Here is a 26,040-nt window from a genome sequence, read left to right as displayed (position 1 = left end):
CTATATAGGAACCTGGCCACTTGGAGTACTGTGCTCAGTTCTGGTCACCTCACTACAGGAAGGATGTGGAAACCATAGAAAGGCTGCAGAGGAGATTTACAAAGATGTTGCCCGCATTGAGGAGCACACCTTATGAGAATAGGATGAGTGAATTCGGCCTTTTCTCCTTGGAGCTACAGAGGGTGAGAGGTGACCTGATAGAGGTGTATAAGATGATGAGAGGCATTCATTGTATGGATAGTCAGAGGCTTTTTCCCAGGCTGAAATGGCTAGCACAAGAGGGCACAGTTTGAGGGGCTTGGAAGTAGGTATAGAGAAGATATCGGGTAAGTTTTTTACTCAGAGTGGTGAGTGCGTGGAATGGGCTGCCGGCAACGGTGATGGAGGTGGATACGATAGGGTCTTTTAAGAGACTCCTGGACAGGTACATGGAGCTTAGAGAAATAGAGGGTTATGGGTAACCCAAGGTAATTTCTGAAGTAAGGACATGTTCAGCACAGCTTTGTGGGCCGAAGGGCCTATATTGTTCTGTAGGTTTTCTATGTTTCTGCGTTTCTATATCTTAAGGTCTTATGGTCTCTCAGCTGAACAACAAGTTTAAGGATCTTGCTCTTAACAGTGTCTGTCTCCTTGCATTTGCCCTACCAAGGTGCAACACTTCACATTTATCTGGGTTAACTCATTGAGGACAGAGATGAGGTGGAATTTCTTCAGGCAGAGGGTGGTGACTCCGTGGATTTCATTGCCACATGGCTGTAGAAACCTTGTCAATGGGTATATTTAAAATGGAGGATGATAGGCTCTTAATGAGTCATGGTGGCAAAGCTTATGAGGAGAAGGTAGGTGAATGGGATTCAGAGGAATACTAAGTCAGCCATGGTGGAATGCTGGAGCAGGATCAGTGGGCAAACTGGTCAATTCTGCTCCAATATCTTACGATCTTATGATCTCCCCTCAGTCTCCAGAGAAAACAGTCCAAGTTTCTCCAACCTCTCAGTACAGCTCATGCCCTCTATTCCAGGAAGCTCCCTGGGGAAGTACCTCTCCAAAGCCCTCATTTACTTCCGGTAAAGGGGCAAGCAGAACAGCACAGAGTCCTCTGAGCTGAGGTTTCTACAGGCTGGACATGCCTCACGATGGGCTGTAAAGATGACACTTTTTCTATGTCCCTATAGGTCAACGGTGGTTCCCTCTTGTTATCTGACTGTGGGCATGATTTTCGTCATGATACTCAGCTTCTATTACTTCACCCGTCACGTGAGTGAAACCATGTCACTAACCGTGGTTACATATGCAAAACTGTGTCACTGACTGTGGACGTGTGTGAAACTGTGTCACAGACTATGGACATATGTGTGAAACTGTCGGCGACTGTGGTCACCTGTGTGAAACTGTGTCACAGACTGTAGTTACTTGTGTAAAACTATGTCAGCGACTGTGGTCACACATCTGAAACTGAGTCACCAACTGCAGTCATGTGTGTGAAACTGTCACCGACTGTGGTCACTTGTGTGAAACCATGTCACTGACTGAGTACACGTGTATAAAACTGTCTGCTACTGTGGTCATCTATGTGAGACTGTCTCACAGACTGTAGTTACGTGTGTAAAACTGTCATTGAATATGGTCATGTATTTGAAACTGTGTCACCAACAGTCATCATGTGTGTGAAACTGTGTCAGCGACTGTGCTCACGTGTGAAAGTGTGTCACTAACTGCAACATGCATGTAAAACCATGTCACTGACTGATCATGTGTGAAACTGGGTCACTAACTGTGGTCACGTGTGTGAAACTGTTGCACTGACAGTGGTCATGTGTGTGGAACTGTCACCGAATGTGGTCACGTGTCTGAAACTGTGTCACCAACTCTTATCACGTGTCTGAAACTCTGTCACCGACAGTGGTGTCATATGTGAAACTGTCAGTGACAGTGGTGTCGTGTGTGAAACTGTCAGCAACTGTGGTCACGTGTGTGAAACCGTGTCACTGACAGCATACAGGTGTGTAAAACTGTGTCAGCGACTGGTCACGTGTGTAAAACCATGTCACTGACAGTGGTCACGTGTGTAAAACCATGTCACTGACAGTGGTCACGTGTCTGAAACAGTGTTGGCAACGGTGGTCACTTAAAAACACAGACACATAGAAAACCTACAACACAGGTCCTTTGGCCCACAATGCTGTGCCAAACATGTACTTACTTTAGAAATTACCTCGGGTTACCGATAGCCGTCTATTTTTCGAAGCTGCATGTACCTATCCAGGAATCTCTTAAAGACCCTATCGTATCCGCCTCTACCACCGTCGCCGGCAGCCCATTCCACACACTCACCACTCTCTGCATAAAAAAAACTTACTCACCTACTTCCAAGCACCTTCAGACTGTGTCCTCTCATGTTGGCCATTTCAGCCCTGGGAAAAAGCCTCTGACTATCCAAACGATCAATGCCTCTCATCATCTTATACACCTGTATCAGGTCACCTCTCATCCTCCGTTGCTCCAAGGAGAAAAGGCCGAGTTCACTCAACCTATTCTCATAAGACATGCTCCCCAATCCAGGCAACATTCTTGGAAATCTCCTCTGCACCCTTTCTATGGTTTCCACATCCTTCCTGTAGTGAGGTGACCAGAACTGAGCACAGTACTCCAAGTGGGGTCTGACCAGGGTCCTATATAGCTGCAACATTACCTCTCAGCTCCTAAATTCAATTCCACGATTGATGAAGGCCAATGCACCATATGCCTTCTTAACCACAGAGTCAACCTGCGCAGCAGTTTTGAGTGTCCTATGGACTCGGACCCCAAGATCCCTCTGATCCTCCACACTGCCAAGAGTCTTACCATTAATACTATATTCTGCCATCATATTTGACCTACCAAAATTAACCACTGCAAACTTATCTGGGTTGAATTCCATCTGCCACTTCTTAGCCCAGTTTTGCATCCTATCAATGAAACACTGTAACCTCTGACAGCCCTCCACACTATCCACAACACCTCCAACCTTTGTGTCATCAGCAAACTTACTAACCCATCCCTCCACTTCCTCATCCAGGTCATTTATAAAAATCACGAAGAGTAAGGGTCCCAGAACAGATCCCTGAGGCACACCACTGGTCACCGACCTCCATGCAGAATATGACCCGTCTACAACCACTCTTTGCCTTCTGTGAGCAAGCCAGTTCTGGATCCACAAAGCAAGGTCCCCTTGGATCCCATGCCTCCTTACTTTCTCAATAAGCCTGGCATGGGGTACCTTATCAAATGCCTTGCTGAAATCCATATACACTACATCTACTGCTCTACCTTCATCAACATGTTTAGTCACATCCTCAAAAAATTCAATCAAGCTCGTAAGGCACGACCTGCCTTTGAGAAAGCCATGCTGACCATTCCTAATCATGTTATGCCTCTCCAAATGTTCATAAATCCCGCTTCTCAGGATCTTTTCCATCAACTTATCAACCACTGAAGTAAGACTCCATGGTCAATAATTTCCTGGGCTATCTCTACTCCCTTTCTTGAATAAAGGAACAACATCTGCAACCCTCCAATCCTCCAGAACCTTTCCTGTCCCCATTGATGATGTAAAGATCATTGCCAGAGGCTCAGCAATCTCCTCCCTCGCCTCCCACAGTAGCCTGGGGTACATCTCATCCAGTCCCAGAGACTTATCCAACTTGATGCTTTCCAAAAACTCCACCACATTCTCTTTCTTAATGTCTACATGCTCAAACTTTTCAATCCACTGTAAGTCATCCCTACAATCACCAAGATCCTTTACCGTAATGAATACTGAAGCAAAGCATTAAGTACCTCTGCTATCTCCTCCAGTTCCATACAAACTTTTTCACTGTCACACTTGATTGGTCCTATTCTCACACGTCTTATCCTCTTGCTCATCACATACTTGTAGGATGCCTTGGGGTTTTCCTTAATCCTACCCGCCAAGGCCTTCTCATGGCCCCTTCTGGCTCTCCCAATTTCATTCTTAAGCTCATTCCTGCTCGATTTATAATCTTATAGATCTCTATCGTTACCTAATCTTTTGAACCTTTCATTAAGCTTTTCTTTTCTTCTTGACTATATTTTCAACAGCCTTTGTACACCACGGTTCCAGTACCCTACCGTCCTTTCCCTGTCTCATTGGAACGTACCTATGCAGAACTCCACACAAATATCCCCTGAATCCCCTCCAAGCAAATATCACACATGAGGCTGCTTAACAAGATAAGAGCCCATGGAATTACGGGAAAGTTACATACGTGGATAGGGCATTGGCTGATTGGCAGGAAGCAGAGAGTGGGAATAAAGGGATCCTGTTCTGGTTGGCTGCCCTATCAGTGGTGTTCCACAGGGGTCCGTGTTGGGGCCACTTCTTTTTACATTGTACATCAATGATTTGGATCATGGAATAGATGGCTTTATGGCTAAGTTTGCTGACGATATGAAGATAGGTGGAGGGGCTGGTAGTGCTGAGGAAATGGAGAGTCTGCAGAGAGACTTGAATAGATTGGAAGAATGGGAAAAGAAGTGGCAAATGAAATACAATGTTGGAAAGTGTATGGTTATGCACTTTGGCAGAAGAAATAAATGGGCAGACTATTATTTAAATGGGGAGAGAATTCAAACTTCTGAGATGCAATGGGACTTGGGAGTCCTCGTGCAGGATACCCTTAAGGTTAACCTCCAGGTTAAGTCGGTGGTGAAGAAGACGAATGCAATGTTGGCATTCATTTATAGAGGAATAGAGTATAGGAGCAGGGGTGTGATGTTGCGGCTCTATAAGGCGCTGGTAAGACCTCACTTGGAGTACTGTGGGCAGTTTTGGGCTCCTTGTTTAAGAAAGGATGTGCTGATATTGGAGAGGGTTCAGAGAAGATTCACTGGAATGATTCCGGGAATGAGAGGGTTAACATATGAGGAACGTTTGTCCGCTCTTGGACTGTTTTCCTTGGAGATTAGAAGAATGAGGGGGGATCTCTTAGAAACATTTCGAATGTTGAAAGGCATGGACAGAGTGGATGTGGCAAAGTTGTTTTCCATGATAAGGGAGTCTAGTACAAGAGGGCATGACTTAAGGATTGAAGGGCACCCATTCGGAGCAGAGATGCGAGAAATTTTTTTAGCCAGAGGGTGGTGAATCTGTGGAATTTGTTACCACAGGTGGCAGTGGAGGTCAAGTCATTGGGTATATTTAAGGCAGAGATTGATAGGTATCTGAGTAGCCAGGGCATCAAAGGTTATGGTGAGAAGGTGGGGAGTGGGACTAAATGGGAGAATGGATCAGCTCCGAATGGCCGACTTCTGCTCCTTTGTCTTATGGTCTAAGTCTTTTCTGCAGCCGTGTCACTATCTCTGATCAGCAATGCCATGCTTCCCTCCCTGTCCTTTCTGAAACATCTAAAACCTGGCACTCGAAGTAACCATTCCTGCCCCCTGAGCCATTCAAGTCTCTATTATGTTGTAATAGCCACAACATCATAGCTCCAGGTACTGATCCACGCTCTAAGCTCACTGCTTTGTTCATGATGCTTTTTGCGTTAAAATACACACATCTCAAACCATCAGTCTGAGCATATCCCTTCTCTATCACCTGCCTATCTTCCCTCTCGCATTGTCTCCAAGCTTTCTCTATTTGTGAGCCAACCACCTCTTTCTCCCTCTCTTCAGTTCGGTTCCCACCCTCAGCAATTCTAGCTTAAACTCTCCCCAATAGCCTTTGCAAATCTCCCCGTCAGGATATTGGTCCCCCTTGGATTCAAGTGCAACCCGTCCTTTTTATACAGGTCACACCTGCCTCAAAAGAGGTCCCAATGATCCAGAAATCTGAATCTGAATCTCTGCCCCCTGCTCCAATCCCTCAGCCACGCATTTATCCTCCACCTCATTCTATTCCTATACTCACTGTCATGTGGCACAGACAGTAATCCCGAGATTACTACCTTTGAGGTCCTGCTTCTCAACTTCCTTCCTAACTCCCTGTAATCTGTTTTCAGGACCTCCTCCCTTTTCCTACCTCTGTCATTGGTACCAATATGTACCACGACCTCTGGCTGTTCTCCTTCCCACTTCAGGATTTAATGGACGCGATCAGAAACATCCTGGACCCTGGCACCTGGGAGGCAAACTGCTATCCGTGTTTCTTTCCTGCATCCACACCTGTCTGACTCCCTAACTATAGAGTCCCTTATCACTGCTGCCATCCTCTTCCTATCCCTACCATTCTGAGCCACAGGGCCAGACTCTGTGCCGGAGGCACAGCCACTGTTGCTTCCCCCAGGTAGGCCGTCTCCCCCAACAGTACTCAAATATGAGTACTTATTGTTAAGGGGGACAGTCACAGGGGTACTCTCTAGTACCTGACCCTTGCCCTTACCTACCTTGACTGTTATCCAGTTATCTGTCTCCCCAGGCGCCGGTGTGACTACCTGCTTATAGCTCCTCTGTATCACCCCCTCACTCTCCCTGACCAGACGAACGTCATCGAGCTGCATCTCCAGTTCCCTAACCTGGTCCCTAAGGAGCTCCAGCTTGACGCACCTGGAATGAAAAGACTCATCCTGAGAGCAGATGCGGCGGAGACAGAGGAATTGCGAGAAGGGGTTGGCATTTTTGCAAGAGACGGGGTGAGAAGAGGAATAGTCCAGATAGCTGTGAGAGTCAGTAGGCTTATAGTAGACATCAGTAGATAAGCTGTCTCCAGAGATAGAGACAGGAAGATCAAGAAAGGGGAGGGAGGTGTCGGAAATGGACCAGGTAAACTTGAGGGCAGGGTGAAAGTTGGAGGCAAAGTTAGTGAAGTCAACGAGCTCAGCATGCGTGCAGGAAGCAGCACCAATGCAGTCGTCAATGTAGCGAAGGAAAAGTGGGGGACAGATAGCCGAATAGGCACGGAACATAGATTGTTCCACAAACCCAACAAAAAGGCAGGCATAGCTAGGACCCATACGGGTGCCCATGGCTACACCTTTGGTTTGGAGGAAGTGGGAGGAGCCAAAGGAGAAATTATTAAGAGTAAGGACTAATTCCGCTAGACGGAGCAGAGTGGTGGTAGAGGGGAACTGATTAGGTCTGGAATCCAAAAAGAAGCGTAGAGCTTTGAGACCTTCCTGATGGGGGATGGAAGTATATAAGGACTGGACATCCAAGGTGAAAATAAAGCGGTGGGGGCCAGGGAACTTAAAATCATCGAAAAGTTTAAGAGCGTGAGAAGTGTCACGAACATAGGTAGGAAGGGATTGAACAAGGGGGGATAAAATTGTGTTGAGGTATGCAGAAACGAGTTCGGTGGGGCAGGAGCAAGCTGAGACAATGGGTCTGCCAGGACAGGCAGGTTTGTTGATCTTGGGTAGGAGGTAGAAACGGGAAGTGCGAGGTGTGGGAACTATAAGGTTGGTAGCAGTGGATGGGAGATCCCCTGAGCGGATAAAGTCGGTGATGGTGTGGGAGACAATGGACTGGTGCTCCTTAGTGGGGTCACGATCAAGGGGTAAATAAGAGGAGATATCCGCGAGTTGTCACTGTGCCTCGGCAAGGTAGAGGTCAGTACGCCAGACTACAACAGCAGCCCCCTCATGATCCTCTCATATCGCTTTTGCCAATCAACCGTCCAGCTCTTGGCTCCATCCCTCCCCCTCCTGTCTTCTCCTATCATTTTGGATCTCCCCCTCCCTCTCCAACTTTCAAATCTCTTGCTAGCTCTTCCTTCAGTTAGTCCTGACAAAGGGTCTCGGCCGGAAACATCGACTGTACCTCTTCCTAGAGATGCTGCCTGGCCTGCTGCGTTCACCAGCAACTTTGATGTGTGTTGCTTGAAATTCCAGTATCTGCAGATTTCCTCGTGTTTGCGAAAGAAAAACTGATCACCTTTTATATTCTTCCCACTGGTCTAACTTGCTGACGTCCTCACACCTGTGCAGTCGTTCCTCAATCAAACCACTAAAGGCAAAATGATCGCTTTTTATTCTCTTCCCGCCAGTCTGAAACTGTGTGAAACTGAGTCACTGACATATGTGAAGCTGTGTCACTGACTGTCGACACGTGTGTGAAGTGTGTCACTGACTGTGGTCACGTGTCTGAAACTATTTCACCTACTGTTGTCACGTGTGTGAAACTGTGTCACTGTGGTCATGTGGGTGAATCTGTGTCACCGACAGTGGTCGTGTGTGTCAAACTGTGTCACGGACTGTGCTTATGGGTGTGAACCCGTATCACTGACTGGTCACAAGTGTAAATCTGTCAGAGACTGTAGTCACAGATGTGACTCTGTATCACCAACTGTGGCCATGTGTGTGCTGTGTCAATGACTGTGGTAATGTGTTAGCATTACCACATATGATGGCAGAATATAATATTAATGGTTAGACTCTTGACAGTGTGGAGGATCAGAGGGATCTTGGGGTCTGAGTCCATAGGACGCTCAAAGCTGCTGTGCAGGTTGACTCTGTGGTTAAGAAGGCATATGGTGCATTGGCCTTCATCAATCGTGGGATTGAGTTCATGAGCCGAGAGGTAATGTTGCAGCTATATAGGACCCTGGTCTGACCCCACTTGGAGTACTGTGCTCAATTCTGGTCGCCTCACTCCAGGAAGGATGTGGAAACCATAGAAAGGGTGCAGGGGAGATTTACAAGGATGTTGCCTGGATTGGGAAGCATGCCTTATGAGAATTGGTTAAGTGAACTTGGTCTTTTCTCCTTGGAGCGACGGAGGATGAGAGGTGACCTGATAGAGGTGTATAAGATGATGAGAGGCATTGATTGTGTGGATAGTCAGAGGCTTTTCCCCAGGGATGAAATGGCTAGCATGAGAGGGGGGGCATGAATTTAAGGTGCTTGGAAGTAGGTACAGAGGAGATACCAGGGGTCATTTTTTTACGCAGAGAGTGGTGAGTGTGTGGAATGGGCTGCCAGCGATGGTGACGGATGCGGATACGATAGGGTCTTTTAAGAGACTCCTGGACAGGTTCATGGAGCTCAGAAAAATAGAGGGCTGTGGGTAACCCTAGGTAATTTCTAAGTTAGGGACATGTTTGGCACAACTTTGTGGGCCGAAGGGCCTGTATTGTGATGTTCTGTGATCTGTGTGTGAACTTGTGTCAGTGACTGTGGTCACGTGTGTGAAACTGTGTCACAGACTGTGGTCATGTGTGTGGAACTGTGACAATGTCATATGTGTAAAACCCCATCACTGACTGTTGTCATGTGTGAATCTGTGTCACTGCCTGTAGTCACATTTGAATCTGTGTTACTGACTGTGGTCACGTGTGAAACTATGTTACTGACTGTGGTCACGTGTGAAACTATGTGACTGACTGGTCATGTGTGTCAAACTGTGTCAACAACTGTAGTCCCATGTGAAACTGTGTCACTGATCACGTGTGTGAAACTGTGTGACAGGCAATGGTCACAGAGGCAAGACTGTGTCACCGACTGTGGCCACATGTGTGAAACTGTGTCACAGGCTATGGTCACACATGTCAAACTGTCAGGGACGCTGTCACTGACTGTGGTCACATGACCATGACTACCACATCATGGAGTGTGGTCACGTGATCAATGTTTCCATGGCTGTGTCTCCTTCCCAATCAGCCGACTGCACTCCTATACAGTCCCAAACAAGAGAAAATCTGCAGACGCTGGAAACCCAAGCAACACACACAAAATGCTGGAGGAACTCAGCAGGCCAGGCAGCATCTATGGAAAAGAGTACAATCGACATTGTGGGCCAAAACCCTTTGGCAGGACTGAAGATAAACAGCTGAGGAGTAGATTTGAAAGGTGGGGGAATGGGAGGGAGAAATGCCAGGTGATAGTCTGGAGATAAACAGCTGAGGAGTAGATTTGAAAGACTGGAGAAAAATACCTGCTTTTCCAGGTAGACCAGTTGTTCCAGTTTTTTCCTGCCCCACTGAACTCATATCTGCATACCCTGACTCAGTTTTATCTACCCCTGGTTCAGTCCCTTCCCACCTAAATCTGTGACACCTCACACCCTCTTGATCTTTTCAAGGATTTCAGGTTCCCTGGTCCCTATCATCCCAGGGTACCGAAAGAAATGGTGGAAGTTATAGCAGAAGCTTTGGTGATAATTTACCAAAATTGTCTGGACTCTGGCCAGGACCCGGTGGATTGGAAGATGGTGAATGTCACACCACTGTTCAAAAAAGGATGTAGGCAAAATGCAGGTAACTGTAGGCCAGTTAGTTTAACATCTGTAGTCGGGAAAAAGCTTGAAACTATCATTAAAGAAGAAATAACGAGGCATCTGAAAAGAAATGGATCCATCAGGCAGACACAGCATGGATTTAGCAAAGGCAGGTCCTGTTTGACAAATTTACTGGAGTTCTTTGAGGATATAACGAGCACAGTGGATAGAGGGGAACAGATAGCCGTTATTTACTTGGATTTCCAGAAGGCATTCGATAAGGTGCCACATAAAAGACATCAATAAGATAAGGATGCATAGAGTTGAGGGTGATGTATTAGCATGGATAGAGGATTGGTTAACTAATAGAAAGCAAACATGGGTGTTACTCTGGTTGACAATCAGTGGTGAGTGATGTGCCGCAGGGGTCGGTGTTGGGTCGACAACTGTTCACGATATACATTAATATCTGGAAGAGGGGACCGAGTGTAGTGTATCTAAGTTTGCTGATGACACTAAATTGAGTGGAAAAGCAAATTATGTAGAAGATGCAGAGAGTCTGCAGAGAGATATAGATAGCTTAAGTGAGTGGGCAAGGGTCTGGAAGATGAAATACAATGTTGGTAAATGCAAGGTCATCCACTTTGGAAGGAAAATAGAAAATCAGATGATTATTTAAATGGTAAAAGATTGCAGCACGCTGCGGTGCAGAGGGATGGGAGTGCTCGTGCATGAATCACAAAAGGTTCATTTGTGGATGCAGCAGGCCTTCATTGCTAGAGGGATTAAACTTAAGTGCGGGGAGGTCATGCTGCAACTGTACAGGGTACTGGTGAGGCCGCACCTGGAGTACTGTGTGCAGTTCTGGTCTCCTTGGTTGAGGAAGGATATACTGGCTTTGGAGACGGTGCAGAGGAGGTTCACCAGGTTGATTCCAGAGATGAGGGGGTTAGACTATGAGGAGAGGTTGATTTGCCTGGGACTGTACTCACTGGAATTCAAAACAATGAGAAGAAATCTTATAGAAACATATAAAATTATGAAAAGGATAGAAAAGATAGAAGCAGGAAAGTTGTTTCCACTCTCTGCGTAAAACAATATTACCCCTGACATCTCCTCTGTACATACTTCCAAGCACTTTAAACCTGTGCCCTCTTGTGTTAGCCATTTCAGCCCTGGGGAAAAGCCTCTGACTATCCACACGATCAATGCCTCTCATCATCTTCTACACCTCTATCAGGTCACCTCTCATCCTCCATCGCTCCAAGGAAAAAAGGCCGAGTTCACTCAATCTATTCTCATGAGGCATGCTCCCCAATCCAGGCAACATCCTTGTAAATCTCCTCTACACCGTTTCTATGGTTTCCACATCCTTCCTGTAGTGAGGCGACCAGAATTGAGCACAGTACTCCAAGTCGGGTCTGACCAGGGTCCTATACAGCTGCAACATTACCTCTCAGCTCCTAAACTCAATCCCACGATTGATGAAGGCCAGTACACCGTACGCCTTCTTAACCACAGAGTCAACCTGCACAGTAGCTTTCAGTGTCCTGTGGACTCAGACTTTTTTAGATCCTTTCTCATTTCTTCAAATTTGGCCTTTTTCCAGTTTAGAACCTCAACCCAAGGACCAGATCTATCTTTATCCATGATCAAGTTGAAACTAATGGTGTTATGATCACTGGAACCAAACTGTTCCCCTACACACACTTCTGTCACCTGTCCTAACTCATTTCCTAATAGGAGATCTAATATTGCATCCTCTGTAGTTGGTACCTCTATGTATTGATTTAGAAAACTTTCCTGAACACATTTTACGAACTCTAACCCGTCTAGACCTTTAACAGTATGGGAGTCCCAATCAATATGTGGAAAATTAAAATTCCCTACCACCACAACTTTATGTTTACTGCAGTTGTCTGCTGTCTCTCTGCAGATTTGCTCCTCCAATTCTCGCTGACTATTGGGCGGTCTATAATACAACCCCACTAATGTGGTCACACCTTTCCTGTTTCTCAGCTCCACCCAGATGGCCTCGGTAGACAAGCCCTCTAATCTGTCCTGCCTGAGCACTGCTGTAACATTTTCCCTGACTAGCAATGTGTTTGGTCACATCTTCAAAAAATTCAATTAGGCTCATAGGGCACGACCTGCCTTTACCTCCTCACTAGGTGATATCTCCAGTCTGTCCTGATAGATCACTGCCGTGACATTTTCCCTGACTAGTAATGCCACCCCTCCTCCTATAGTCTCTCCTACTCTGTCATATTTAAAACAACAGAACCCCGGAATGTTGAGCTGCCAGTCCTGCCCCTCCTGCAACCTAATGGCTGCAATATAACCCTAATTCCACGCTTTGATCCATGTTCTGAACTCGTCCGCATTTCCTATGTTACCTTGCTTGAAATGTACGTAACTCAGTTGCACCACGTTTCAATTCCTGACTTTGTCTGATGTCTTACCAACATCTGCCTCCACAACCTCTCTACTATCTGTTCTGGCCAGTCTGGTTCCAATCCCCCTGCAACTCTAGTTTAAACCCCACTGTGCAGCATTAACAAACCTTCCTGCTGGATATTAGTTCCCCTCCAGTTCAGGTGCAAACTGTCCTTTCTGTGCAGATTCCACCTTCCCTGGAAGAGACCCCAATGATCCAAAATCTTATGACCTCCCTCCTACACCAACTCTTTAGCCACGTATTAAACTGCATTATCTTCCTAGTCCTGGCCCCACTAGCACATGGCACACGTAGCAATCCTGAGATAGGTGGAGGGTCAGGTAGTCATAAGGTCATAAGTCTTAGGAGCAGAATTAGGCCATTTGGCCCATCGAGTCTGCTCTGCCATTCTATCATCGTTGATTTAATATCCCTCTCAGCCCCATTCTCCTGCCTTCTCCCTGTAACCTTTACACAAGGAGTTAACAAATTTATGACATATCTCAGTCATATTAATCCTGATTCCGGTTCTGATCAATCTAATCCTTCCCTCCTATATAGCCCTCCATTTTTCTGTCATTCAGCACTCTCTGGCTAAAGAAATTCACCTCTGCTGTAAATGGACATCCCTCTACTCTTTGTATCATCCACAAACTAGGCCACAAAGCCATAAATTACGTCATCCAAATCATTGACGTACAATGTAAGAATATGTCCCAATACCGAACCTTGTGGAACACCACTAGTCACCAGCAGCCTCTCAGAAAAGGCTCTCTTTATTCTCACTCTTTAACTCCTGCCAGTCAGCCAATCTTCTCTCCAAGCCTGTAACTTTCCTGTAATTCCATAGGCTCTTATCTTGTTAATCAGCCTCATGTGTGGCACCTTGTCAAAGGCCTTCTGAAAACCCAAGTAGACAACATCAACTAACTTTTCTTTGTCTATTTTGCCTGTTATTTCCTTAAAGAATTGCAACAGATTTGTCAGGCAAGATTTCTCCTCAAGGAAACAATGGACCACACAGGACCTGTTTCTCTGGAGGACACTCGGGAGCTCAGAGAGACCCTCAAGGTTTTCTGGTGTAGAGCCTACTCCCTGTGGGATGGGATGGATAGGGGTTGCAGAGGGGGCTGACCCTCACTGATATACCATCTTCCGCAGGTGGAAAAGTTATCACGGACTCTGTTTCTCTGGAAGCTCGATGTGCACGAGCAGAAGGAGCGAGTCTACGAGATGCGGCGAAGGAATGAAGCGCTCGTCACCAACATGTTACCAGAGCACGTGGCTCGCCATTTCCTCGGTTCCAAAAAGCGAGACGAGGTCAGTGATGAGGCCACATATCTCCCATACTCCTCTCTCACCATCTCTCTCTCTATCTCTCTCTCTATCTCTCTCTCTCTCTCTCTCTCTCACACACACACACACACACACACACACACACACACACACACACAGAATCAGGCCATTTGGCCCATCATCTGCTCTCCCATCATGGATGATTTATTATCACTTTCAACCCCATTCTCCTGCTCTCTCTGTAACCTTGATGCCCTGACTAATCAAGAATAATTAATGAAAATCCCACAAAAAGTAATGGAGATATCTTAGTCCATCATGGGTAAAGCCCTCCCCACCATTGAGCACATCTACAAAGATCGCTGTCCCAGGAAAAGCAGCATCCATCAAGCTCTCCTGTCAATGCTTCCATCAGGAGAAGGTACAGGAGCCTCAGAACTCACACCACCAGGTTCAGGAACAGTTATTACCCCTCAGCCATCAGGAGAAGGTACAGGAGCCTCAGGACTCACACCACCAGGTTCAGGAACAGTTATTACCCCTCAACCATCAGAAAGGTGGTACAGGAACCTCAGGACTCACATCACCAGGTTCAGGAACAGTTATTACCCTCAACCATCAGGCTCCTGAATCAGAGGGGATAATTTCACCAAACATCACTTGCCCCATCATTGAAATGTTTCCACAACCTATGGACTCACTTTCAATGACACTTCATCTCATGTTCCTGATATTTATTGTAAACTCTCTAGCTTATTTGTTTGTTTATCTATTTATTTATTTATTGTTTTACACTGCTTGTTGTCGTATGCACACTGGCTATCTGCCCTGTAGGTGCTGTCTTTCATTGACGCATATATTGAGTATGCCTACAAGACAATGCATCTCGGCTTTGTATATGGTGCCATATCCATACTTTAATAATACATTTACTTTGAACAATGAATTACCTGCTGTCTCCCCATCATAATTGACTTTAATGATCTGATGTGCATGAACAAGCTTTTCACTGTATCCAGGTACGTGTGACAATAAGCCAATTCCAGTTCAAAATTGAAAGTAGATTTATTATCAAAGTATGCATACCATATAAAACCTTGAGATTCATCTCTTTACAGACAGCCACAAAACAAAGACCTTAGACCAAAAGACCATAAGACATAGGAGCAGAATTAGACCATCTGGCCCATCGAGTCTGCTCTGCCATTCAATCATGGCTGATCCTTTTTTGCTATCTCCTCCTCAACCCCAGTTCCCGGCCTTCTCCCCATAACCTTTGATGCCATGTCCAATCAAGAACCTATCAATCTCTGCCTTAAATATGCCCAACAACCTGGCCTCCACAGGTACATGTGGCAACAAATTCCACAAATTCACCACTCTTTGGCAAAAGAAATTTCTCCGCATTTCTGTTTTGAAAGGATGCCCCTCTATCCTGAGGCTGTGCCCTCTTGTCCTAGGCTCTCCCACCATGAGAAACATCCTTTCCACATCTGCTCTGTCTAGGCCTTTCAGCATTCGAGAGGTTTCAATGCGATTCCCCCTCATCCTCCTGAATTCCAGTGAATACAAACCCAGAGCCATGAAACGTTCCATGTATGAAAACCCTTTCATTCCTGGAATCGTCCTTGTGAACTTTCACTAGACCCTCTCCAATGCCAGTACATCTTTTTTAAGTTGAGGGGCCCAAAACTGCTCACAATATTCAAGGTGAGGCCTCACCACTCTCTTATAAAGCCTCAGCATCATGTCCTTGATCTTATATTCTGGACCCCTTGAAATAAACATGGCATTTACCTTCCTCACCACTGACTCAACCTGCAAGTTAACCTTCAAGGTGTTCTGCATACGGACTCCCAAGTCCCTCTACATCTCAGATTCCTGGATTTTCTCCCCATTTAGAAAATAGTCCGTACATTTATTTCTACTTCCAAAGTGCATGACCATGCATTTTCCAACATTGTATTCCATTTGCCACTTTCTTGCCCATTCTCCTAATCTGTCTAAGTCCTTCTGCATGCTACCTGTTTCCTCGACACTATCTGCCCCTCCACCAATCTTCGTATCATCTACAAACTTGGCAACAAAGCCATCTGTTTCATCATCTAAATCATTGATATACAGCATAAAAAGAAGTGGCCCCAACACCGACCCCTTAGTCATTGGCGGCCAACTGGAAAAGGAGCCTTTTATTCCCATTCAATGCCTCCTATCATGCAGCCAATGCTCTAACCATCTCAGTAACTTGCTTGTAATACCATGGGCTCTTAACTTGGTAAACAGCCTCATGTGTGGCACCTTGTCAAAGGCCTTCTGAAAGTCCAAATATACAACATCCACTGCATCCCCTTTATCTACCCTACTTGTAATGTCCTCAAAGAATTCCAACAGGTTTGTCAGGCAGGATTTTCCCTGAAGTAAACCATGCTGACTTTGTACTATCTTGTCCTGTGTCACCAAGTACTCCATCACCTCATCCTTAACAATTAACACCAACATCTTCCCAACCACTAAGGTCAGACTAACTGGTCTATAATTTCCTTTCTGCTGCCTTCCTCCTTTCTCAAAAAGTGGAGTAACATTTGCAATTTTTCAGTCCTCTGGCATCATGCCAGAGTCCAATGATTTCTGAAAGATCATTTCTAATGCCACCACAATCTCTAACACTACCCCTTTCAGAACCCTAGGGTGCAGTTCCTCTGGTCTGGGTGATTTATGAACCTTCGGGTCTTTCAGCATTTTGAGTACATTCTCTTTTGTAACAGTAACTGCACCCACATCTCTTCTTTCACACACTACAACATCAGGCATACTGCTAGTGTCTTCCACAGTGAAGGCTAATGCAAAATACTCATTTAGTTCATCAGACATCTCCTTGTCCCCCATTATTATTTCTCCTGCCTCATTTTCTAGCGGTCCTATATCCACTCTCATTTCTCTCTTTTTTTAACATACCCTATACTTGAAAAAACTTGTACTATCCACTTTGCTACTATTTGCCAGCTTGCTTTCATATTTCATCTTTCCCCTTCTAATGATTTTTTAGTTACTGTCGGGTAGGTTTTTAAAAACTTCTCAATCCTCTATCTTCCCACTGATTTTTGCTTTGTTGTATGCCCTTTCTTTTGTTCTTACATTAGCTTTGACGTCCCTTGTCAGCCACAGCTGTACTATTTTACCATTTGAGTATTTCTTCATTTTTGGAATACACATGTCCTGCACCTTTCTTATTTTTCCCAGAAACCTACACCATTGCTGCTCTGCTGACATCCCTGCTAGCAACTCCTTCCAATTTACTTTGGCCAGCTTCTCTCTCACACCACTGTAATTTCCTTTACTCCACTGAAATACTGCTGCATCAGACTCTACTTTCTCCCTATCAAATTTCAAGTTGACCTCAATCATATTGTGATCACTGGTTCCTAAGGGTTCTTTTACCTGAAACTCCCTAATCACCTCTGGTTCATTGCATAACACCCAATCCAGTATAGCTGATCCCCTAGTAGGCTCAACGACAAACTGCACTAAAAAGCCATCTCACAGGCATTCAACAAACTCACTCTCTTGAGATCCATTGCCAATCTGATTTTCCCAATGGACCTGCATGTTAAAATCTCTCAGGACTACCATAACATAGAAACATAGAAACATAGAAAACCTACAGCACAATACAGGCCCTTGGGCCCACAAAATTGTGCTGAACATGTCCCTACCTCAGAAATTACTAGGCTTACCCATAACCTTCTATTTTTCTAAGCTCCATGTACCTATCCAAAAGTCTCTTAAAAGACCCTATTGTATCCGCCTCCACCACCGTTGCCGGCAGCCCATTCCACGCACTCACCACTCTCTGTGTAATAAAAACTTACATAGAACATAGAATAGTACAGCACAGTACAGGCCCTTTGGCCTACAATGTCATGCCGACCCTCAAACCCTGCCTCCCGTATAAGCCCCCACCTTAAATTCCTCCATGCACCTGTCTAGTAGTCTCTTAAACTTCACTAGTGTATCTGCCTCCACCACTGACTCAGGCAGTGCATTCCACGCACCAACCACTCTCTGAGTAAAAAACCTTCCTCTAATATCGCCCTTGAACTTTCCACCCCTTACCTTAAAGCCATGTCCTCTTGTATTGAGCAGTGGTGCCCTGTGGAAGAGGCGCTGGCTATCCACTCTATGTATTCCTCTTATTATCTTGTATACCTCTGCCATGTCTCCTCTCATCCTCCTTCTCTCCAAAGAGTAAAGCCCTAGCTCCCTTAATCTCTGATCATAATGCATACTCTCTAAACCAGGCAGCATCCCAGGAAATCCAATGCTTCCACATCCTTCTTATAGTGAGGCGACCAGAACCGGATTCAGTACTCCAAGTGCAGTTTTATAGAGCTGCATCATTACCTTGCTACTCTTAAACCCTATCCCTCGGCTTATGAAAGCTAACACACCATAAGCTTTCTTAACTACCCTATCTACCTGTGAGGCAACTTTCAGGGATCTGTGGACATGTACCCCCAGATCCCTCTGCTCCTCCACACTACCAAGCATCCTGCCATTTACTTTGTACTCTGTCTTGGAGTTTGTCCTTCCAAAGTGTACCATCTCATACTTCTCTGGGTTGAACTCCATCTGCCACTTCTCAGCCCACTTCTGCATCCTATTAACGTCTCTCTGCAATCCTCGATAATCCTCTACACTATCCACAACACCACCAACCTTTGTGTCATCTGCAAACTTGCCAACCCATCCTTCTACCCCCACATCCAGATCGTTAAAAAAAATCACGAAAAGTAGAGGTCCCAGAACAGATCCTTGTGGGACACCACTAGTCACAACTCTCCAATCCAAATGTACTCCCTCTACCACAACCCTCTGCCTTCTGCAGACAAGCCAATTCTGAATCCACCTGGCCAAACTTCCCTGGATCCCATGCCTTCTGACTTTCTGAATAAGCCTACCGTGTGGAACCTTGTCAAATGCCTTACTAAAATCCATGTAGGTCACATCCACTGCACTACCCTCATCTATATGCCTGGTCACCACCTCAAAGAACTCTATCAGGCTTGTTAGACACGATCTGCCCTTCACAAAGCCATGCTGACTGTCCCTGATCAGACCATGATTCTCCAAATGCCTGTAGATCCTATCTCTAAGAATCTTTTCCAACAGCTTTCCCACCACAGACGTAAGGCTCACTGGTCTATAATTACCCGGACTATCCCTACTACCTTTTCTGAACAAGGGGACAACATTCGCCTCCCTCCAATCCTCCAGTACCGTTCCCATGGACAACGAGGACATAAAGATCCTAGCCAGAGTCTCAGCAATCTCTTCCCTCGCCTCGTGGAGCTGGCTGGGGAATATTCCATCAGGCCCCGGGGCCTTATCCGTCCTAATGTATTTCAACAACTGCAACACCTCCTTTCCCTTAATATCAACATGCTCCAGAACATCAACCTCACTCATACTGTCCTCACCGTCATCAAGTTACCTCTCATTGGCGAATACCAAAGAGAAGTATTCATTGAGGACCTTGCTCACTTCCACAGCTTCCAGGCACATCTTCCCACCTTTATCTCTAATTGGTCCTACCTTCACTCCTGTCATCCTTTTTTTCTTCACATAATTGAAGAATGCCTTGGGGTTTTCCTTTACCCTACTCGCCAAGGCCTTCTCATGCCCCCTTCTTGCTCTCCTTAGCCCCTTCTTAAGCTCCTTTCTTGCTACCCTATATTCCTCAATAGACCCATCTGATCCTTGCTTCCTAAACCTCATGTATGCTGCCTTCTTCCAGCTGACTAGATTTTCCACTTCACTTGTCACCCATGGTTCCTTCACCCTACCATTCTTTACCTTCTTTACCTGGACAAATTTATCCCTAACATCCTGCAAGAGATCCCTAAACATCGACCAGATGTCCATAGTACATTTCCCTGCAAAAACATCATCCCAATTCACACCAGCAAGTTCTAGACTTATAGCCTTATAATTTGCCCTTCCCCAATTAAAAATGTTCCTCTCCTCTCTGATTCTATCCTTTTCCATGATAATGCTAAAGGCCAGGGAGCGGTGGTCACTGTCCCCCAGATGCTCACCCACTGAGAGATCTGTGACCTGACCCGGTTCGTTACCCAATACTAGATCTAGTGTGACATTCCTCCTGTCGGCCTGTCAACATACTGTGACAGGAATCCATCCTGGACACACTTATCAAACTCTGCCCTGTCAAACCATTGGAACTAATCAGGTGCCAATCAATATTAGGGAAGTTAAAGTCACCCATGATAACAACCCTGTTATTTTTGCACCTTCCCAAAATCTGCCTCCCAATCTGCTCCTCTGTATCTCTGCTGCTACCAGGGGCCCTATAGAATACCCCCAATAGAGTAACTGCTCCCTTCCTGTTCCTGACTTCCACCCATATTGACTCAAAGTAGGATCCTGCTACATTACCCACCCTTTCTGTAGCTGTAATAGTATCCCTGACCAGTAATGCCACCCCTCCTGCCCTTTTTCCGCCCTCTCTATCCCTTTTAAAACACTGAAATCCAGGAATATTGAGAATCCATTCCTGCCCTGGTGCCAGCCAAGTCTCTGTAATGGCCACTACATCATAATTCCATGTATGTATCCAAGCTCTCAGTTCATCACCTTTGTCCCTGATGCGTCTTGCATTGAGGTACACACACTTTAGCCCTTCTACCTTACTACCTTTACACCCTTTATTCTGCTTCTCTTTCCTCAAAGCCTCTCTATATGTTAGATCTGGCTTTACTCCATGCACTATACCTGCAGTTCTCACATGACCTTTATCCTCCTCCACCTCACTATCTGCTCTAACACTCTGGTTCCCCTCCCCCTGCAAATCTAGTTTAAACCCCCCAGAGCAGCACTAGCAAACCTTCCCACAAGAATGTTAGTCCCCCCTCCAGGGGGACTAATCTTGACATCTGACCCCTGACATTTCCTCTGTACCTACTCCCCAGCACCTTAAACCTGTGTCCTCTTGTGGCAACCATTTCAGCCCTGGGAAAAAGCCTCTGACTATCCACATGATCAATGCCTCTCATCATCTTATACACCTCTATCAGGTCACCTCTCATCTTCCGTCGCTCCAAGGAGAAAAGGCCAAGTTCACTCAACCTGTTTTCATAAGGCATGCTCCCCAATCCAGGCAACATCCTGGTAAATCTCCTCTGCACCCTTTCTATGGTTTCCACATCCTTCCTGTAGTGAGGTGACCAGAACTGAGCACAGTACTCCAAGTGGGGTCTGACCAGGGTCCTATATAACTCTCGGCTCCTAAATTCAATTCCACGATTAATGAAGGCCAATAAAGGAACAACATCCGCAACCCTCCAATCCTCCGGAACCTCTCCCATCCCCACTGATGATTCAAAGATCATCGCCAGAGGCTCAGCAATCTCCTCTCTCACCTCCCACAGTAGCCTGGGGTACATCTCATCCCGTCCCGGCAACTTGTCCAACTTGATGCTTTCCAAAAGCTCCAGCACATCCTCTTTCTTAATATTTACATGCTCAAGCTTTTCAGTCCGCTGCAAGTCATCCCTACAATCACCAAGATCCTTTTCCATAGTGAATACTGAAGTAAAGTATTCATTAAGTACCTCTGATATTTCCTCTGGTTCCATACACATTTTCCCACTGTCACACTTGATAGGTCCTATTCTTTCATGTCTTATCCTCTTGCTCTTCACATACTTGTAGAATGCCTTGGGGTTTTCCTTAATCCTGCCCGCCAAGGCCTTCTCATGGCCGCTTCTGGCTCTCCTAATTTCCTTCTTAAACTCCTTCCTGTTAGCCTTATAATCTTCTGGATCTCTAACATTGCCCAGCTTTGTGAACCTTTTGAAAGCTTTTTTCCTTCTTGACTAGATTTACAACAGCCTTTGTACACCACGGTTCCAGTACCCTACCATAACTTCCCTGTCTCATTGGAACATACCGATGCAGAACTCCAAACAAATATCCCCTGAACATTTGCCACATTTCTTCCGTACTTTTCCCTGAGAACATCTGTTCCCAGTTTAAGCTTCCAAGTTCCTGCCTGATAGCCTCATATTTCCCTTTACTCCAATTAAATGCTTTTCTAACTTGTCTGTTCCTATCTCTCTCCAGTGCTATTGTAAAGGAGATAGAATTATGATCACTATTTCCAAAATGTTCTCCCACTGAGAGATCTGACACCTGACCAGGTTCATTTCCCAATACCAAATCAAGTACAGCCTCTCCTCTTGTAGGCTTATCTACATATTGTGTCAAGAAACCTTCCTGAACACACCTAACAAGCTCCACTCCATCGAAACCCCTCGCTCTAGGGAGATGCCAATCGATATTTGGGAAATTAAAATCTCCTATCACAACCACGCTGTTATTATTACACCTTTCCAGGATCTGTTTCCCTATCTGCTCCTCAATATCCCTGTTACTATTGGGCAGCCTATAAAAAACACCCAGTAGAGTTATTGACCCCTTCCTGTTCCTAACTTCCACCCACAGAGACTCTGTAGACAATCCCTCCATGACATCCACCTTTTCTGCAGCCATGACACTATCTCTGATCAACAGTGCCACACTTCCACCTCTTTTGCCTCCCTCCCTGTCCTTTCTGAAACATCTAAAGCTTGGCACTTGAAGTAACCATTCCTGTCCCTGAGCCATCCATGTCTCTGTAATGGCCACCACATCATAGCACCAAGTACTGATCCACACTCTAAGCTCATCCGCTTTGTTCACAGCACTCCTTGCGTTAGACACATCTCAAACCATCGTCTGAGCACATCCCTTCTCTATCACCTACCTATCCTCTGTCACACACTGTCTCCAAGCTTTCTCTATTTGTGAGCCAACCGCCTCTTACCCAGTCTCTTCAGTTGGTTCCCACCCTCAACAATTTTAGTTTAAACTCTCTCAAATAGCTTTAGCAAACCTTCCCACCAGGATATTGGTCCCCCTGGGGTTCAAGTGCAACACATCCTTTTTGTACAGGTCACACCTGCCCCAAAGGAAGTCCCAATGATCCAGAAATCTGAATCCCTGCTCCCTGCTCCAATCCCTCAGCCACTCAGTAATCCTCTACCTCACCCTATTCCTATGTTCACTGTCGCGTGGCACAAGCAGTAATCCCGAGATTACTACCTTTGTGGTCCTGCTTCTCAACTTCCTTCCTAACTCCCTGTAGTCTTTTTTCAGGACCTCTTCCCTTTTCTTACCTATGTTATTGGTACCAATATGTACCACGGCCTCTGGCTGTTCTCCCTCCCACTTCAGGATATCATGGACGCAATCTGAAACATCCCGGACCTTGGCACCTGGGAGGCAAATATCATCCGAGTTTCTTTCCTACATCCACAGAATCGCCTGTCTGACCCCCTAACTATAGAGTCCCCTATCAATACTACCTTCCTCTTCCTTTCCCTACCCTTCTGAGCCACAGGGCCAGACTCTGTGCCAGAGGCGTGACCAATGTTACTTTCCCCAGGTAGGCCGTCTCCCCCAACAGTACTCAAACAGGAGTACTTATTGTTAAGGGGGACGGCCACAGCGGTACTCTCTAGTATCTGACTCTTGCCTTTCCCTCTCCTGACTGTCACCCAGTTATCTGTCTCCCCAGGCCCCGGGGTGACTTCCTGCCTATAGCTCCTCTCTATCACCTCCTCACTCTCCCTGACCAGACGAAGGTCATCGAGCTGCATCTCCAGTTCCTAAGGAGCTGCAGCTCAACACACCTGGTGCAGATATGGCTGTCCGGGAGGCTGGGAGACTCCAGGACCTCCCACATCTGACATGGAGCACAGAAAACCGGCCTCACACACTGCCCTATTGCCCTTTTGACTGGCCTTTTCTATTTCCTGTTGTAACCTGTGGTGCACATCCCAGTTACTGTTGGGAGGCCTGTATATAACTGTCATCAACGTCCTTTTACCCTTGAAGTTTCTTAACTCAGCCCACAAGGATTCAACATCTTCCGATCCTAGGTCAAATCTTTGTACTGATTTGAGCCATTCCTTACCAGTAGAGCCACATCACTCGCTCTTCCCACCTTCCCATCCCTCCTATACAACATGTAACCTTGGACATTCAGCTCCCAACTACAACCATCCTTCAGCCACAATTCAGCGATGGGTACAACATCATACCTAGCAATCTGTAATATTGCAACAAGATCATCCGCCTTCTTTCTTATACTACACGTATTTAGATACAACACCTTCAGTTTTTGAGGATGTGACTAAACACATTGATGAAGGTAGAGCAGTAGATGTAGTGTATATGGATTTCAGCAAGGCACTTGATAAGGTACCCCATGCAAGGCTTATTGAGAAAGTAAGGAGGCATGAGATCCAAGGGGACCTTGCTTTGTAGATCCAGAACTGGCTTGCCACAGAAGGCAAAGAGGCGGATCATATTCTGCATGGAGATCGATGACCAGTGATGTGCTTCAGGGATCTGTTCTGGGACCTCTGCTCTTTATGATTTTTCTAAATGACCTGAATGAAGAAGTGGAGGGATGGGTTAGTAAATTTGCTGATGACACAAAGGGTGGGGGTGTTGTGGATAGTGTGGAGGGCTGTCAGAGGTTACAGCGGGACATTGATAGGATGCAAAACTGGGCTGAGAAGTGGCAGATGGAGTTCAACCCAGATAAGTTTGAGGTGGTTCATTTTGGTAGGTCAAATATGATGGCAGAATATAGTATTAATGTTAAGACTTTTGGCAGTATGGAGGATCAGAAGGATCTTGAGGTCCAAGTCCATAGGACACTTAAAGCTGCTACATAGGTTGACTGTGTGGTTAAGAAGGCATATGGTGTATTGGCCTTCATCAATCGTGGGATTGAGTTTAAGAGCAGTGAGGTAATGTTACAGCTATATAGGAGCCTGGTCAGACCCCACTTGGAGTACTGTGCTCAGTTCCGGTCACCTCACTACAGGAATGACATGGAAACCATAGAAAGAGTACAGAGGAGATTTACAAGAATGTTGCCTAGATTGGGGAGCATGCCTTATGAGAATGGGCTGAGTGAACTTGGCCTTTTTTCCTTGGAGCGATGGAGGATGAGAGGTGACTTGACAGAGGTGTATAAGATGATGAGAGGCATTGATCATGTGGAAAGTCAGAGGCTTTTTCCCCAGATCTGAAATGGCTAGCATGAGAGGGCATAGTTTTGAAGTGCTTGGAAGTAGATACAGAGGAGATGTCAGGGATAAGTTTTTTATGCAGAGAATGGTGAGTGTGTGGAATGGGCTGCCGGCAACGGTGGTGGAGGTGGTTACAATAGGGTCTTTTAAGAGACTCCTGGACGGATAGATGGAGCTCAGAAAAATAGATGGTTATGGGTAACCGTAGGTAATTTCTAAGGTAAGGACATGTTCGGCACAGCTTTGTGGGCCGAAGAGCCTATATTGTGCTATAGGTTTTCTATATTCTGTGTTCTACCGTATTTGCTATCCTTTCTGATTCTGCATCCTTAATGATTTGTTACTCAGCCTGTTGTCTGCAACTAAGTCCCATCATCTGCCCTTCCTGACAATCGACTACATGCTATCTTTACTCTTTCACCATCCGTCCTTTCCTGAGTCCCTTTACTCCGGTTCCCACTCCCCTGCCAAGTTAGTTTATACCCTCCCCAACAGCTCTAACAAACCTGCCCAAGAGAACATTGGTCTCTCCCGGGTTCAGGTGCAACCCGTCACTTTTGAACAGGTCATACCTCCCCCAGAAGAGATCCAAGAACCTGAAGCCCTGCCCCCTGCACTAGCTTCTCAGCCACTCATTTATCTGCCAGATCATCCTGTTTCTACCCTCAGTAGTGCGTGGCACAGGCAGCAATCCAGAAATTACTACCGGGGAGGTCCTGCTTCTCAGCTTTCTACCTCGCTCTCTAAATTCTCTCTTCAGGACCCCATTGCTTTTCCTTCCTATGTCTTTGGCACCAATATGTACCAAGACATCTGGCTGCTCTCCCTCCCCCTCCAAAATGTTGTGAATGCAATCTGAGACATCACTGACCCTGGCACCCGGGAGACAACATACCATCCGGGTGTCCCATTCACATCCACAGAATTTCCTGTCCCCATCACTATCGAGTCCTCTATCACTACTGCTCCCTCTTCTCTCTCTTTTCCTTCTGC

At 46.0% G+C, this 26,040-nt stretch overlaps 1 protein-coding gene across 3 annotated transcripts in view; it reads left to right on the top strand.

Moving 5' to 3' along the window:
* Positions 1-26,040, top strand: part of adcy3a (adenylate cyclase 3a) — a 143,436-nt gene that overhangs the window by 74,638 nt on the left and 42,758 nt on the right. For 2 of the 3 annotated variants that reach the window (XM_063055376.1, XM_063055375.1), the window contains exons 14-15: positions 1,176-1,257; positions 13,751-13,909. In XM_063055376.1, coding sequence (XP_062911446.1) covers positions 1,176-1,257; positions 13,751-13,909 — 241 coding nt within the window. The remainder of the gene's footprint in view (positions 1-1,175; positions 1,258-13,750; positions 13,910-26,040) is intronic. The other variant, XM_063055377.1, reaches the window with a different exon arrangement.

The sequence above is a fragment of the Mobula hypostoma genome, chromosome 8, assembly GCF_963921235.1.
Source record: "Mobula hypostoma chromosome 8, sMobHyp1.1, whole genome shotgun sequence".
NCBI lineage: Eukaryota > Metazoa > Chordata > Chondrichthyes > Myliobatiformes > Myliobatidae > Mobula > Mobula hypostoma.
The sequence above is the reverse complement of the archived record's forward strand: the minus strand, read 5'-3'. Positions and strand labels throughout refer to the sequence as shown.